The sequence below is a fragment of the Gambusia affinis genome, linkage group LG02 (genome assembly GCF_019740435.1).
Source record: "Gambusia affinis linkage group LG02, SWU_Gaff_1.0, whole genome shotgun sequence".
In the NCBI taxonomy this organism is placed as follows: Eukaryota; Metazoa; Chordata; class Actinopteri; order Cyprinodontiformes; family Poeciliidae; genus Gambusia; species Gambusia affinis.
Window position 1 is genome coordinate 1,344,873 of NC_057869.1, and position 17,089 is coordinate 1,361,961.

Genomic DNA, 17,089 nt, shown 5'->3' on the forward strand with positions numbered 1-17,089 from the left:
TCTCTGCTGCTGCTGATCACTAAAGAAAATATGATCCTGTTCAGGACGACTGCTGAATTCTTCTGCAAAGCCCAGATCCTCGTTTAGACTTTAAAAAATAGGTTTTCAATGCACCAGATCCAAGTTTGTCTTCAAACATAATTTGTTTTTGTACGTCCAGGAAAATACCAACAGTAAACTGAAACTTGTTGCCAAATAAAAACTCCTACAATGTGAGAAAACTGAGAGGCACCAGGAAGTAAATGGTAGCAAACACAGCAGGTAATGGAAACCAGAATGATCCTCTGTTTGTCCCTTAGGAGTAACAATTATTTGTGTCAAAAAGAAATGGAGCAAACAGTAAACATAAGGAGTTAATAGGCTAAAATTATTACACAACTGACTCTAAGTTGTGCAATTATTCCACAACTTTGAGGGCAATAATTACACTCAAAGTATTTTGAGTATTGCACTCAAGTATTGCATTCAATACTCAAAGTTATATCCTTTGTGCAAAAAGGATATCAGAATAGAAATGTCCTTTAATGTTCCACATATTAAACTTCAGACTGTTCAGAAAGAGCCATTTTTAGAACATAATAAAATAAAACTGTAGGTTTGGGGAGAAGATGCAACTCTTTCAGGGTTTTCTAAAAACGCTGGTTCTTTATGTTTCAAAGGGTTTTAACCCTCAGAGGAGGAGACAGAAAGAGAAACTGGCTGGCTAACCAAGCTAGCTAACATCGGTGTCTGTGTTTTATTGTGCTGTGTGTGTATGTATGTGCATTTATTCATCCATCCATACACACACAGGACCCACTTATGCATCAGAGGGTTTATTATTTGTTCTCACTACTGAAAAACTTAAATATTTAACATGGTTTATTTAAATATGAGTTGATTTTACTGATGTCTGATGCTCCCCACCTCATTCTTTCCCTGCTTGTGTTTCTGACCCCCTGCTGCTGTGCAGATGATGTGTGAGGTGATGCCCACCATCAGTGAGACCGAAGGGCCCGGCGGCGGGAACGGCGGCGGCCGCAGAGGCTCCGGGTCGCCGCTGCAGTCCGACTCTGAGGGTCACTTTGAGTCGTTGATGGTGTCCATGCTGGAGGAGCGGGACCGGCTCCTGGACACGCTGAGAGAAACTCAGGAGAACCTGGGCCTGACTCAGAGCAAGCTGCATGAAGTCAGCCATGAACGGGACTCCCTGCAGAGGCAGCTCAACACCGCTTTACCACAGGTGGGTGGAGACGTTACAGCAGGTTTTAGCATTAATGTTGGTCTGACGTTAACATCTGGACACCACAGCGGGGGGTTAGTTTGATCCTGACAGAGTGATCTTTATAGTGTTATAGCTGCATGACTTTAGGTGCAACATCTGCATGTTTTCTTCTTTAGTCTCCAGCTGCGTTTCCATTGACAATATACCTGCTCATTTTGACATTTTGAAAGTAAATTTGTTTAATGGAAACAGCTGTTTTGAAAAAACTTGTTTTTTGATGGTGGTTTTTGGACGTTTTGAAATTGGTTTAACAAATCATTCACTTCACATGATACACAGACGCTGCCGCTGGCAGAAACCATGAAGAAGATGACAACAGGAAGTAGTAGTAGCAGGATGATGGTGCGGCGTGTTTTTAATGACTTATTGCATGAACATATTCAAGTGTGAGTTTAATTACATTTTTCATTTAATGGAAACACCAGAGTTGTGAAAGTGATTTTTTGACATTGACAGAGTATTTTTGTATTAGAAACCCCCGAATATAAATGTTTCATTGGGACCTTTGTATGCTTCTGTTTCATCTGTTTGCATAACGTGCTGCAGAACTTGTGACCCGGTCTTCATCCATCTGTTCTGTGGTCTTTGTTAAATGAATTACTCATGTTTTTCTCATGCAGGGTCTTATATTCATAACGAAGGGTTCAGGTTTCCTGCTTTAAATTATGCAGAGGAGAACACAACAGAAAGTCTGTTCATCCGTTACTGTTGCACTTCAGGCTGAGTGTTTCTCCATTAGAGCAGAGTTACCATCCAGGTGAGGCTTTTCTTGGTTCATGTTTGACTAATCAAGACATGGAAGTGACGGACCGGTAGCTGTCCCAGCTGTGAATGGATCTGTAGGAAATGATGCAAAATTAAGGCTGCAGTCCCACCAGCCCTGTTTAGTTCACCTTAATCCAACTCCAATCCATTTGCCTTGAAAGTCCGGTCCGTTTGGGGAGGTGTGAAAGCTAATCAAACTCTGGTCCTCCAAACTTCGGTTGTGGTTCAGTTGAAGTGAACTCTGGTTCAGTTTGAATACATATGTGAACGCCAAGTGGACTGGAGATTACACCAAGAGCAGGAAGTAGAGTACAGCGCAAAGCATTCTGGGTAAATACAACCAAAGCTAACGTGTTAGCCTAGAGAAATGGGCCAAAGACTAAAGAGAAATCCTCCAAACACTAAAATCTGACGCCTCCAATTTAGTTTCCATTTGGTGAAGAAGCAAAGTTTGTCAGTGTCTTCTTCTGAGGTTTTCTTGTTTCCTTCAGTGGTTCTTGGTGCAGCGCCCCCACAGGTGTGGAGGGGAACAGGTTGGTCAAAGGTTGATTAGTTTGACTCAGAGCAGAGAGAAAGAAAACCCCAGCAGATGGAGATGGAGCAGAAAATGCAGTTTTAGTCCCAATAGAACCGAGTCTACTGGACTATCAGGAGGGAAAACATCCTAAAGCTTCCTGGAGATGAACGGGTGATGCTAATGGGTCATAATGCTAATGGGTCATAATGCTAATGGGTCATAATGCTAATGGGTCATAATGCTAATGGGTCAGCAAGCTATCATGAACTGGAAACAGAAATACATTTTAAATCTGCTGAACTGTGGACAGATTTTTTCAACCACTGATGATGAACTAGGGATTTATTTAGAGTGAAAAGCTGAATAAAATTATTGGAGACACTTTCGTCTGCATGTTGAGGTTTTATTGGGCTGCTTTTAGAGATTGAGTTCAAGTCTGCTGCAATGTGGCAGGTAAAATGAGAATACTCAAAAACTATTTTGAGTATTTATGCTACTATTCTTTAGTAGCATAAAGAATAGTATAATTCTTTTATGCTACTATTATTCAGATTTTATTGCACTTTGATGTCTTATTAAACTTGAAACAGTTTTTCGTCTGTTTCTCAGGTTGCAGAGCTTTCTTTGTATTTCATGTTAAATCTGAAACTCTGTTACTGGAGAGAAACTAATAAAACTACAGAAAACGAGTCTTTATATCTGCTTTACAGGCCAAGTCCAGGTTCCTTAATCCCTCCTCATGTTACCCAGGCCTCACAACATTCACATACTTCAAATATCAGAACAAACACTCAGTTTAAAACTAATTGGAGCTGTGTTCAACATATCTGATAAAACCTTGATTTCTTCCTACTTTTCACTTGTTCGTCCTGATAATCTCCCTGTGGGTTTCTGATAATCCAGGAGCTTTTCTCTTTACAGCTGCAGTTGTTTTCAAACCTTCATCCAAAATACACTTTATGGCATCCAAACGTTTGACTCATTAGAGCACTTCAATAATACATGTTAGATGTAATGTGTGAAGGGTTTGTTCTGGAGGTTGGAGCTGATTTAAAGGTTCTGGACGTGTTTCAGTGCCATGCAGGGCTGTAGGTGGAGGGCAGGTCCAGGTTTTTCTCCGGTTCCCTCCCTCTTGGTGCGAATCCTTCGACTGGAATGCAGAGACATTCCAGTCTGACTCTCTCACACGTCAGCAGCTCCTGCTGGGCCTCAGACACAGATGATTTCCAGTGTTTGTTTATTGCGGGTTGTTCCGTTTTTACCTGTATTTACACTAATGCTGGTTTCAGCATCTATTGTCTTCAGTCAACCAGTCGTTATAAAGCACTTCTCATACAGCCAAGTGGAGCAGAAAGAGCTTTAAAGAGGCGGCAGACACCAGAGAGTCGTAACCGTTTTTCCATTAAAGTTTCTTTATGCACGTTTTGATGTTTAATCAGAAAAAGTTAAAAATTTGCATTTGATTGTTTTTTGGCTTTTCTTAAAAAGATGGAGACACATTTTCAGAATAAATTTTGACGTAAGAAACATTCCCATCCATGGTGGGTCCGTGCCTTACCAGAGGCATGAAACTCTGAAGAGTTTCCCTCAGTTTTTCCCAGGTTGGTGATCTTAACTAGTTTGCAATCTCACCTTCCTGTTTATTACAGCCACATGTCAATGTGTGATGAAATTACTCTTTGGTTGATTCACTCCAAACCAGTCAATGGAAACATGCAAGATTAGCATTTTCTTGGCAGGAGTTAAAAAAAAAAAAAATCTGTTTCAGGCCCTAGAAAGAAAACCAGAACCAGCCAGTTTCAGAATCTGCAGATCAGACTTTAAAGAAAAGCCTGATTAGTTTCTGTTTTCTGCACATTTAAAACGTGTTTTCCAGGGTGAGAAACTTTTACTCCCAGTGAGAACAGGAAGTGAAAGAGACTTCTTGTGACCGGTGAAAAGTCATCAGAGTCGTTGCATAATTTTAATAAAACCAATGCGTGGTTGTTGGGTTTTTGGTGTTTTCTCCCCTCTCTGACTTGAGATGTCTGCTGTGACACAAAGGCCTGAATGGAGAGTGGCCCAGTGGTGATATGGAGAGACAAAGGCCGGCTTGTTCCACTGGACATGAAAGTCACAGTGTGTTGTCCTTTAACCAAATGTTACAAACTTCAAAAGAAGCTCAATCTGAACGCCTGAGAGAGAAACTCTGATCTCTGCTGGATCAGAAAACCCAAATTATTGTTTCCTCTCAACTTGGAACCGAACTCTTTTGACCCGTTCTTGTTTTTCAGATACAGGAGAGCCTCTAAACGGTTGAGTGAAAGTTGAACCCTCTGGTCAGACAGTGTTGGGTTTTTGTTGTTTGAGCAGCCATCTTGCTATTTATCAGGACAAGCATTGATCTCTGAACCGTCTCTGTTTGGGACCAGTTGCAGCTTCACAAAGGCCTTTTTTTGCTGCTTGTGTGACTCAGCTGCTGTGTAAACAAGGACAGACACACAGTGATGTAATGACACATACTACAGAGCGTATGACCTTTGTGCACCACAGCCTTTTTTCTACCAATGATGTTGTTGGTTAAAAATAGAGTAAAACTATACCAAACACTAATTAAATGATTCTGGTTCTGGTTTTATTTTTGCTCCAGCCAGATGCGTTTTGGTTGGTGAGCTTTTCAGAGCCACTTCAGTTTCTGCAAATCTGATCATCCAGTATAAGATGTGAGAAACTAAATCTGTTGGTTTCTATTTAAACTAAATCAGCTGCAGGGAACTGAAACAAACCATCAATTGAGGTCAAAGTTAGTTTCTACTCATTTTTCCCAGCATGTTTCCAGGTTCTGGTCATTTTGGTTTGATCAGGGTTTATAATCTGTCATATTTCAGAAGAATCAGCTGACCCACTATGAACTGAAATGAATGAAAACATGGTGAAATACAAACTCTTCAGAAAATATCAAACTCATATCTACAAGTTTTGCAATTTTCAACTAATGGCCCAAAACTTCTCTTTTGTGCATAAATGTTGGTCCAGAAACGGTCAGATCTTATTCTGTGGTTTGCTAGAGGTTCTGGATCAAAGAGATGTTCATATTACAGGCAGCCACTTTTTCCCATCTTCATTTACTTTCACTTGGTAACATGATTGATGATTTTCAGACCTCTGGAGTCTTACCTTTATTTTCATACCAGATCCATCCAACAAATCTTGTTTTTTTTTATTGTTTTTTTTAGATGTATTAAATTAATTTTGACTGTCATTTTAGAGCAGATCTTCAAACTGAGACCCAGGATTTAAGGAATAACAACTTCAACTCTGCAGCACTTTTAGAGACAAAAAATGATTCATAATAAACTAACACAACATCCAAAAAACTATCAAAATGATTTTTTTAATTCACTTCTAATTGGTTGATTTTACCTCATAAAAAGAGCTCATTAAATGTTGGATTTTACTGAGCATCAACCCAGAGGACTGTAGTTTTAATTGTTCGGTCGTTTTTGTCGCTGACCGGTTTCTGGAGGTGGGTCTTCCCCCTGACAGGAGAACAGATGCTGTCCGCACCGTGTCACGTTTCAGCGCACGCTTTAAGCTTTTAAGAACGGCTAAAGTCACTATGCAGGAGGTGGGAAGCCTGTTGCTTCTGATCTCACCTCTGAACAGTCTGCTGACGGCTCCTCTAGTTCTCCACAGAGCCAACACTCAAACGGACGAATGCTTGCAGAGCAGCTAGTGTCTGTAGACGTTGGACCGATGGCAGATATCACTCGTCATTAATGATTGATGCCAGAAGGCCTTTGTTTCATCATGCATGCAGTCATTTGCATTATGCATCATGCTCAGCTGGTTTAGACCCCTGCCTCTGCAGGAATCCTGTTGGGTGAAGTCTGAAAGTGTGGTGCTGCAGGTCAGAGTTGGGTTTTCCCTGGAAGGATTGTTCCTCTGCCGTGTTGTACTGTTCCTTTAACAGGTTGGCACACATATCCCTGTAGCTCCCCTCCCTTTAATCCATTCCTCGGTCTTACAGCTTATAGAGCAGCTCCTTCTAACCAGACTGTTACTGATCTACCGCCACTGGCTGCTGTTATCAGGCCGAGACAAGGTTCTGGTTCTGGAGAACCCTCCAGAACCAGAACCTTGTCACTCAGTCACCACTGAGGATTTACAGTTAAAGTAAAATTTACCTGATATAATAAAGCAACATGTCTGCAAAATACAACAGGATTAAAGGATTATTTTAGTGTATTTTCATTCTGTGTTGACTCGCCTGGTTGATAATTTCGCTTATAACTTGTTTTCTCTGCTGTTCTGAATGTTTGTGTTCAGACAAACGGACTAAGCTTATGAAGGAGCTTCTGCTATGAACAGAAGTGAAAACAAAGACAATCTTTATTGTTCTGTTGTGGCAAAAGTCAAGTTCACTCACACCAGCAACGTTTAGTCACTTTAATCCAACTCCATTCGGTTTGCTTCGTCTGGTTCGTTTGGGGGGGTGTGAACACACAATCAAGCTCTGATGTGAACAAACAAGCAAACGGGTCCTCCAGACCTCAGTCTGGGTTCTGTTGAATGAACTCTGATTCAATTTGAATGCATATGTGAACGCCAAGTGGACCAAAAGCAGGAAGTGGACTACAGAGCACAGCATTCTGGGTAAATACAACCAAAAACGTGCTAGGCTAGCACTAGAGAGAGAAATGGCTCCTGGTGTTTATCCTCCAACCGGATCAGATTCTGGATGGGATTTAGTTTTGTTTCTCTTTAATGTGTGAACAGAACAATCATTAACTCCAACATTAGAGATCCAAAGATATCTAGTGTTGATTATGGTGAGAACAAGGCGGCGGATCCATTTCAAAAGAGGAGAAAATCTTAGTTTGGAGCCAAAACGTGAGGCTCTGCCAAGCAGCCGCAGAATAAAAAGCACCAGCATGAACAGTGATCAAGTCCCAGCTGTTTAAATCTGCAGCATCGATGGTCTTCAAATAAACTGTTAAATATTCTGAAATCACCAACAACCAACTTGTTTCTGAGATCCTGCTCTTCATGTCTGGGCTGAGTTTTCTGTTCTCGACTGAAATTTGAGTTGTTCCTGAAATCACTTCAGATGTTTCAGCCCCACTTTCTGACTTTATGCTAAGAACAGATACTCTTCTCCCAAACTTCATTTCCACTCTGCAGGAATGTAGGAAGTGAGCAGCTCTGTAATTACCCCGGGGCCTTCAGCTCAAAAGCCTCCCACTGGCCAGCAGAGAGACCGGGTGTCTCCTTCTGACCAATAGCATCACTCCTCTCACTCCTTCAGTGCTGCAGACAGTTTGCTGGAAGAGCTCAGAGGCTGGACAGGAGGAGAGGGAGAATCTCTGTAGCAGTGAAAGAAAAGATCAACCCCCCCCTCCTGCTACTGTCAGATTCAGTGCAACAAGGCCTCGCCACTCACCGTTCCTTCGCCGCAGGACAAAGAAAATCAGCACAGCTCATCCTTTAGTCGCCCAGCCATGCATGTAATCTGTAAAAGCACCACCAAGATCGCTGCATGTGTGTCCAGATGCGTTTTATGTTGAGAAATATGTGAGTAATGTAAACTTGAGAGCTGCAGGATTGGACGTAGAGAATCACTTCTCTGAAACGCCATCAGATAACTTCTGGTTTTTACTCAGCTTGTTGTGTGAAGCTTCATTGCTCATCATGTAAGCATGACTGTCAGCCACTTTATGAAGACACAGGAATGTGCAATTATCTGCTGCGGCTTACTGTGGGATGGCTGCACACCACACAGCTGGAAAAAACACACTAATTAGGAACTAATGAGTTGATGAGAGGAGAGCATCCGAATAGAAACTGGTTGTGTGTAAACATCTGCATGCAGACCAGAACACATTTGATTCAGATTTTAGGTTTTAAAGTGAATAATTGTGTTTCTTGTCATGCATTCAGCAGACTCTGTGTTCACGTTGCAGGAGTTTGCTGCTCTGACGAAGGAGGTGAACATCTACCGGGAGCAGCTCCTGGAGAAGGAGGAGGAGATTGCAGAGCTGAAGGCAGAGAGAAACAACACCCGGGTGAGTGAACATACCTGGCAAATTCCTGTCTGTTTCTGTTTGGACTGGAGACGGCTGTCATAACAACGCTCCTCCAATCAGCTTATCTTATAATCCAAAGTATTGTCAAAACCCACCCATGTGGAAAGCTGCTTAATCATCACAAATTTCCCGCTACAGACAACAAATCTCACAACATGCAGCGGTTCTGCTGATGCACACGTGGTTCCTGCTTAGCGGATGCTAACGTTAGCATGTTCTCTCTCTGCAGCTGCTGCTGGAGCACCTGGAGTGCCTGGTGTCGCGTCATGAGCGCAGTCTGAGGATGACTGTGGTGAAGAGGCAGGCGCAGTCTCCTGCTGGCGTCTCCAGCGAGGTGGAGGTCCTTAAAGCTCTAAAGTCACTTTTTGAACACCACAAAGCCCTTGATGAGAAGGTACAACGAACGTCCTGCAGAGTGAAACTTCAGCAGGAGTTCCTGCTGACCAGTTGAAAATGAACTGTTGTGTTTTAAGGTGAGAGAGAGACTTCGTGTTGCTTTAGAGCGATGCAGTGCATTGGAGGAGCAACTCACCATCTCACACAAAGAAGTAAGCAAACATGAAAACCTTCTAAAAATCTTTAACAAGTTTGGAGACGTGTCCTTCATTTATGAGGGCCAAGTGTGATTGTGTTCAGGTATAAAGTGTCAGTGTGACTTTGAGGTAGAAGAAATAAAATGTAAAATCCTTCTGGAGAGATTAAAGGAGAACTGAAAAGTAACTTTAAACCAACTTCAGGGGACAGACAGACTGACAGATGAGAAAATGAAACGATGAGGAGTTTATCTGAAGCGAGCACAGACTCTGATATATGCTGCACATAATTATCAGAATAGAAATCATATTAATGCACTAAATAGTTTATTTGTTTATTACAAATGGATACTGCTTCTTAACATTACTAACTCTGCTGTAAACTCGTCTTTTTGTCGGCCATGACAGTTCTGACCGTCAGAATCCAAGTCTGAAGAGTTTTCACTCGATTCTGAACCTCTGTCATCGGTTCAGGTTCACACTGGTTGGTTATCAGTTACGATGTAAAGTCTTTTAGTGTTTCTTCCAGTTCCACTAATAAACAACCAAACAGTAGCGTCGTTTTATCAGCCGACTGAGGCACAGTGCAGGTCATAAACCCCGGATGGCAGCGGACATCCCGCTGTGGCATTTATTGACAAAAATACTAGAAACAAACCTTTTCATTTTTAGATCAGAGAAATGCATCCCTCTAATGTTTTGTGGAAATGTTTCACTAAATGATATAAATATAATAAGATTCAGTTCTCCTGATTGTCTCAGAGTTTAGGTTCAGTGTTAGCCGAAGCAGAGCAGCGTTTGAAGAGCAGGAAGATTCAGCTGGATGGTTGTTGACTAAACGCCCAGAGGATGTCAGACATTTGTCCTAGATTTCCTGTGTGCACTTCAAGCTGGAGTCATCTTTTGTTCCTTCGATTCAGCTTCAGACCAGACACACACACAGAAACACACACACACACACAAAAAAAAACTTATTAAAATTAAAACATTTATTACTCTAAAGCTACACACATTGGTGCTCCGTTTACGCCAGTAAAGATGGCCGCCGAGGCGCTCCGTTTATGCCAGTAAAGATGGCCGCCGAGGCGCTCCGTTTATGCCAGTAAAGATGGCCGCCGAGGCGCTCCGTTTATGCCAGTAAAGATGGCCGCCGTGGCGCTCCGTTTACGCCAGTAAACATGGCCGCCGTGGCGCTCCGTTTATGCCAGTAAAGATGGCCGCCGAGGCGCTCCGTTGATGCCAGTAAACATGGCCGCCGAGGCGCTCCGTTTGAATTGTGGGCTGTTGGGAAGCGAGACACCACCGGATCTAAAAACTGCTAATAAAATCACTTCTTTCCTTTAAGTCCTCAAAAAGAGCTTTGGAAAGTCTTTCAGGAAACCCAGACAACCATTTCTGACTATTCAAAGTAGAACGATCACAGTTTCTTTAACATATATTGCTGTTTAAACCTGGAATGCATCTGTTCACACTTTTAGCACATTTCTGCTTTGTTTTCCTCTCTTAGGTATGAAGGATTTGGGGTTTCCTAACCCTTAAATAAATAAATCAGAATTGTTAAGAGCAAATTTGCATGTGTTGATCACCTGACTGCATGTTGTGGTTGTGCAGCTTGCTTACCTCAGGGAACAGAGCGGCCAGAAACGAGGCCTGGCAGACGGAACCAGCGAAGTCAACCACACGTCTGAAAACACGCCCAGCACCAACGGCAAGGTGAGGAAACCCACCGGGGCTTTGAGAGCTTCACACTATCAGTGCTCAGCTTCTTCAGATACTGTTGAAGAACAGATTAAAAACTATAAATGTCTTTGTTGTTGACATCAAATGTCTGTTAATTCAGGAATTTAGCAGCAAAAAGAGTTTTTGAATTGGAAACGTTGCTGAATTTGTCAATATGTTGTTTTTGATTGTGATTAATTAAATACAGACCCTGATATTAACTTGGTTAAAAAAGGTTATTTACCAAGTCCTACTGCTAGTTTAAAGCACTTAAACATTACAGAGATATCACATGTCATCAGAGATGCATGGGGTCGACTTGGTTACTCAACTAAATGCTCAACCAACTCTACAAGTTTCATTATGGAGTTTAACAGAAGCGACCAGAAAGAAGAAGAAGAATAAATGATGAGGGAGTTTAAAGCCGTCTGTCAGTGAACAAAGATCTGAACACATCAAACAGAAACGCAGTAAATCATGCTGATGGCTGGCTTGAACAGATCTGACTTCATTATAACAGAGTGACTGTAGAGGGTTTGGTCAACCTCAACAAGGATTAAAATTAGCATATGAGGGAAACTAACATTGGAGAGAATCATTGAAACGGGTGGTGCAGAAAGAGGTGGAGTAGACGGAGACGAGAAGATTTCCATGATGGTGGTGAGAGCTTCTGTGACGGATGATTTAGGATATTTTCCCCACTTATTGTCCGATTAACTTGGTTTGATGGGGAACCAAAACCGCAGCATTTGTTTCCAGCTGCTGTGGTTCTGAGTCAAACCAACCTGTTCCCCTCCTGGCCTGAAGGGGGCGCTGCACCAAGAACCACTGAAGGAAACCACACAGAAACCTCTGAAGGCACTGAGATAAACATAAATGGAGTTTAGCTGTTGGAGGATTTCCCTCTTGTCTTTAACTAAAGACCATTTAGTCATTTCTGCTGCTAGCGCTAGGCTAGCACCTTTGTTTTGGCTGTATTGAGATTTATCACAGGCATGTTTTTCCTGGTTGTGCCGTTGATGTCCTCACAGCGCTCCTCGGACGGCTCGCTGAGTCAGGAGGAAGAGTCCGGGTTCGGGAAGGTCGGTGAGCTCCAGGAGGTGGTGGACCGTCAGACGGCTGATCTGGGCCAGATGAAGGAACGGATGGTCGCCATGGCGTCACGCATCAACGAGCTGGAGGAGGACCTGGACACGGCAAGGAAGGACGTCATAAAGTCTGAAGACACGAACACCAGGCTGCAGCGGGACCTCAGAGAGGTAAGCGGAGCCACCGGACCCCAGCAGAACCAGCTGGTGGCGCTCTGAGCTCTGATCGGTTGTCTGTCTGGTAGTCCATGGCTCAGAAGGAGGACATGGAGGAGAGGATCACCACCCTGGAGAAGCGCTACCTCGCCGCTCAGCGGGAGGCCACGTCTGTCCACGACCTGAACGACAAGCTGGAGAACGAAGTGGCCAACAAGGACTCCCTGTACAGACAGGTAGGGCCGGCGCTCCAGCCTGCATGGCTGCACACAGCCGCTGCCACCACTGAATCCTGGCTGCGTTCCAGCTGGATGGAAGGACCTGAAACACTGTTGGTTTCTTTACATGCAGTCACTGGAGACTGAGACATATTCCTCCTCTTTTCTTCTGCTTTTTGTCACTTTGAATGCTCTGTTCTTCCCTTCCTGCTCTCCCCTCCTTCACCCATCTCTTCATCCTGTCTCCCTTTGTCTCCTCATGCCAGTCACTCTTTCTCCTTTCATTCTTTTCACGCCGTGGAGCCGACCGCCGAGGCTGCAGCGTAACGCAGACGAGTCGCCATTATGTTTGCTAATGACTTCTTTTCTCTTCCAGTCCGAGGAAAGAAACCGTCAGCTGCAGGAGAAGCTGGAGCTGGCCGAGCAGAAGCTGCAGCAGACCATCCGCAAGGCGGAGACTCTGCCTGAGGTGGAGGCTGAGTTGGCCCAGAGGGTCGCTGCCCTCACCAAGGTATGAAAACCTGCCAACGCCCTGAGCTCCGTGGTGTAGATCAGGGTGTCAGCACGTCCTTAAAAAGCCTTAAATCCATGTATCCAAAATTAAGGCCTTGAAATGACTCACTTCAAGTCATTTTTGACTTTGACTCACTTCTTTTGCCAACCTGTATGATGCTACCTGCATGCTGAGCAAAAGAAACGATCTTTTATTATAGCTGCAGTAAAAGTGAAACAGCTCAGGCTTCAGCCAGGACGCTTTGTGAGTTTAATCATAATCTGGCCAGGATTATTATGTTTCCCATCAGGATGACATCCATGCTGCTGAGGAAGCCTCCAAACATCCAGGGATCTATTTTTAGAAACCTGCTTCTGTTTTTATCCATTTATAGTTGGACTCTTGTCTTGGAGAACCTCTGCTGTTCCCGGCTCCGCCTGGAAACTCAGAGAACAGGAATCTGAAACCTTTATCCAAGCAGAAAAGCAGAAAACAATCCTCTGTTTATGTGACATGCTGGCCAACAAAGTGTTGAGCATCCTGTCTAATTATTTACATAATTACACAGAACCAGGTTTTAAACCAACTCAGCTTCTGTAAAACTGTTCAGATGAAATTTATGTTGGCAACTTTTCTCTTTAATGCAGAATAAAACTAATTGTTGCTGAAACATTTGTGCATTAAAACCAGCTGTGACTCATTCCAGATCAACAGCTGTGGACACACTTCTGCTAGTGCACCAGCAGCAGAGAAATTTTTTCACTAATATCATTTTAAGGTTTGGCACATTTAGCTTCCACTAAATTCGTTTTAGGGAAATAATTTCTAACGTGATCATTGTCTGTTTCAACTTTCAACTTATTCAAATTTCAGCTGAATAAAGTTTGACATCAATGTTGAAGTTTTGGTTTTCAGCTGTTGAGAATTTTTCAAGTAATTTAAAATTCATGCTCTTATTTTGAAGAGGGTGAAGACTGCCTACTCAGCAGCTCAATGTTCTCTAAAAACTTTGAGCAAATATGCAACCAACAAACATGAGATTTACAGAAAACTACAGGATTTACATAAACAAACTACCAGGGCTGTTAATTAAACATTAAACCATTTTCTAACATCTTCGTCTCTAGAGGGGTCAGGAGGTGCTGCTGCCTCTCCGCTGAGGTTCCAGACTGTCGCAGGGCAACAGAGAGACAGACAGGACACACACACACACACACACACACACCAAGGCAGAATTTAGACAGACCAATTAACCTGACAGTCATGTTTTTGGAGGAAGCCGGAGAACCTGGACAGAACCCACCATGCACAGGGAGAACATGCAAACTCCACACAGAAAGACCCTGGGCCGGGAATCGAACCCAGGACCTTCTTGCTGCAAGGCAGCAGCTGTTAATTCAACAAATGCATGAAAAAGATTACATAAATAGATGTGAATAACGTGTAGTTATTGCGCTTTCAGCATTTATTTCTGCTGGCTAAGTGGCAGAAAGGATAAGTTGGAGGTTTTTCTAACTCTGATCCAGTTCTGGTTGTCGGCCATCCAACCCATTTCCTCCATGCATATTTAAAGAGGCAGGAGTCACTTCCTCTGTGGCTGCAGCTTAAAGCACATATATAAAACATGGCAGAGAAAGACAGCTTGGCCGTGTCCAAACCCGATGTAAACACCAAGTGCAGCTCCGAGTCGTTCTCATGTCCGTCCCGGCGTTGGACCGGCTCGTCTCCGGTTCTGGTTGTGCAAACAGAACGCCAGGCCGCCCCGGTTAATCATGGATGCTCTTCTGTTTTCTGGAGTTAAACGAACTTGTCTTCTTTCTGTCTGTGGGTGGACATGCTGCCGCCGTCGTCCTCATGTCCAGCCTCAGTGTGATGTGTGTGGCTCTGAGACCCAGACCCAGGTAGAGCAGTTTTATGGACCGGGCTCCTTTTGTCTGAACTTAACCAGGTGGAAACTGTTAACAGTCACATGACTCAAAGTTTGTTAAAGTAATAAAACAACCAAACTCTCTCCTGGTTAAATTCAGTTCATGGATTAAAATCTGGTGAATTAAGGGGTTCTGGTGTCGATTTTGGGTTTAACTCAGGAGATTCTGATGGGATCCGTCATTAAATCAGCCTGTTTACTAACCACCAAATGTTTTTCTTTGACTTGTTGAAGCTGCTGCAGCATAATGATGTTAAAGATGATTTCTTTGTGTTTCTTTCTGTTTCTGCTGATGACTCCATCCGTCTGTAAAACCTGAGTCCTTCTCTAGGATGGGGGTCAATCAATGGGACGGGAGTTTTGACTCTTGGCTCTGTTTTCAGGCAGAGGAGCGCCATGGCAACGTGGAGGAGCGGCTGAGACAGATGGAGGCGCAGCTGGAGGAGAAGAACCAGGAACTGCTCAGGGTGGGAAAACTTTAAATCCTGCAGTCTGAGTTACATGTTCATGGTTTAATCCAGGATTTAAAATATGAGTAACTGTCATGTCTGACACTCTGCTGCTGCTTCCAGGATGTTTTTCATGTTTCAAGTGTTTAAATTATAGCTCTGAACACAAAAGGTTCTTCACTGTAAAAGTTTACTTGGTGCTAAAACGCAGTTTAAGGATTTTATCTTAAACTTAGAGGTTATATTCAAAGAAATGGTAAATCATATAAAGTTAAGCTGAGGAAAATGTTATAGGAAGGAGTTAAGAAAAACTTTTTATTCATATTATCAGGACTTTAATATGAATATTCTGTGTTTCATTTTAAATTAACAAGAGGTTGTTAAGAAAGTTACTTCCTACCTGAACTGTTAACTTTTTCTCCCACAACAAAATCTAGAAGGATGGATGTACTTTATTGATCCTGAAGGAATCAATAATGTTTCTATGAATACAGTAAAATGTAAAACAGTAAAATGATATAATGAACACAAAGTATTAAAAATAAACAAATATCTGAAAATATCACTCAGGGAATTAAGAGAATGTTCTGATCCTAAAAAAGTGACATTTGTACTGAAGCATGAGACGATATAGGTTACAGATTACAGACGTGACTGAAGCATGTTGGAAATATTTGTGTGTGCAGGCGAGGCAGCGGGAGAAGATGAACGAAGAGCACAACAGACGTCTGTCTGAGACGGTGGACAAGCTGCTGTCCGAGTCCAACGAGAGGCTGCAGCTGCACCTCAAAGAGAGGATGTCTGCTCTGGAGGACAAGGTGATCACTGCCAGCCGCCTCCGGCCACAAACACACAGTTCACCCACATTTCTTCAGTTTCAGCAGCAAAATAGGCCGTGTGGACAGAGACTGGACAGGAAACGAGTCACTGAATAATAAATCCTGGAGAGCTTGTTGACCATGGATCCAGGGAAGTTTGTCTTCTTGGGAGGAAAAGTGTTTCTTTCCAGGCTAAAAGCAGAGTTCAGAAAGATGCATGGAATCCTTGAAAATGCTTCAATTTCAGTCAATGTTTTCAAGGCTTGAAGTGCTTGAGTCCTTGAAATGCTTGATATTCAATCTGCACATTTTAGTAAGAAATCTAATGTGTGATGAAAACATTACTTAAGGTTGAGACCTAATAAAAAGACACGTTAATCACACTGAAATGTTCTTATTTTAAGTCAGTTAGAATTACCAATATTGTTTTTATTTAAATGCCAGAATGTGTTTTAGAGATTTTCTTTGTATTGTAGAAGTTGGAGCAGGAAAGTCCTTAACCTTAACTAGGTTTGTTTGGATTGTTTCAGTGTAATAATAAATATTATTCCTAATTGCTCAGTAATATTTGATAAAGTATGTTGTTTAAAATAACATATTTTATGTTATTGTTAAATTAGTTTTTTGTTCTCGGACTAGTCACACATATAAAGTGTGTGAGAGACACATTTCAAAACAGAAATGCTGTAGGATGTAGAAAACCCTCACAAATAAAATATTAATAACAGTAACAACTAATATAGAATATTGCTTTTTATTTCCAAAGTGTAGTGCTGGAAATGTATGAAAACTTACCCTGAAAGTTGCTCAGAGAGTCTGATTCCTGTAAAAGGGAATTTCACAAACTGTTAGGATTCTCTCTGCCTTTGTGAGGCGGTTAGATCGATTATCTGTTGATACAGAAACATGATGATGACCTGATTCTCCTCCTGTCCGTCAGAACGGCCTGGTCAGAGAACTGGAGCACACCAAGAAGCTGATTGAGGAGTCTCACCATGAGAAGGTGACGAAATGCTTCCTGTATCGACGTTTTACGTTACATTAACGTGTTTTTGGGTTCTAACATCCCAGCTGCTC

At 42.5% G+C, this 17,089-nt stretch overlaps 1 protein-coding gene and 1 long non-coding RNA gene across 19 annotated transcripts in view; one reads left to right on the forward strand and one right to left on the reverse strand.

Annotated features, from left to right (window-relative positions):
* ppfia1 (PTPRF interacting protein alpha 1) overlaps nucleotides 1–17,089 on the forward strand; it is a 40,871-nt gene that overhangs the window by 5,167 nt on the left and 18,615 nt on the right. For all 18 annotated transcript variants that reach the window (XM_044104135.1, XM_044104119.1, XM_044104127.1 and 15 more), the window contains exons 2-12: nucleotides 953–1,222; nucleotides 8,489–8,590; nucleotides 8,841–9,005; nucleotides 9,085–9,159; nucleotides 10,756–10,857; nucleotides 11,895–12,122; nucleotides 12,197–12,343; nucleotides 12,702–12,836; nucleotides 15,129–15,212; nucleotides 15,881–16,012; nucleotides 16,953–17,015. In XM_044104135.1, coding sequence (XP_043960070.1) covers nucleotides 953–1,222; nucleotides 8,489–8,590; nucleotides 8,841–9,005; nucleotides 9,085–9,159; nucleotides 10,756–10,857; nucleotides 11,895–12,122; nucleotides 12,197–12,343; nucleotides 12,702–12,836; nucleotides 15,129–15,212; nucleotides 15,881–16,012; nucleotides 16,953–17,015 — 1,503 coding nt within the window. The remainder of the gene's footprint in view (nucleotides 1–952; nucleotides 1,223–8,488; nucleotides 8,591–8,840; nucleotides 9,006–9,084; nucleotides 9,160–10,755; nucleotides 10,858–11,894; nucleotides 12,123–12,196; nucleotides 12,344–12,701; nucleotides 12,837–15,128; nucleotides 15,213–15,880; nucleotides 16,013–16,952; nucleotides 17,016–17,089) is intronic.
* On the reverse strand, nucleotides 10,837–17,020 carry LOC122824276. Its single transcript, XR_006369476.1, has 3 exons — nucleotides 16,930–17,020; nucleotides 16,808–16,835; nucleotides 10,837–10,918 (listed from the first exon to the last, which is right to left on the reverse strand). It is a non-coding gene; the product is annotated as an uncharacterized LOC122824276 (long non-coding RNA).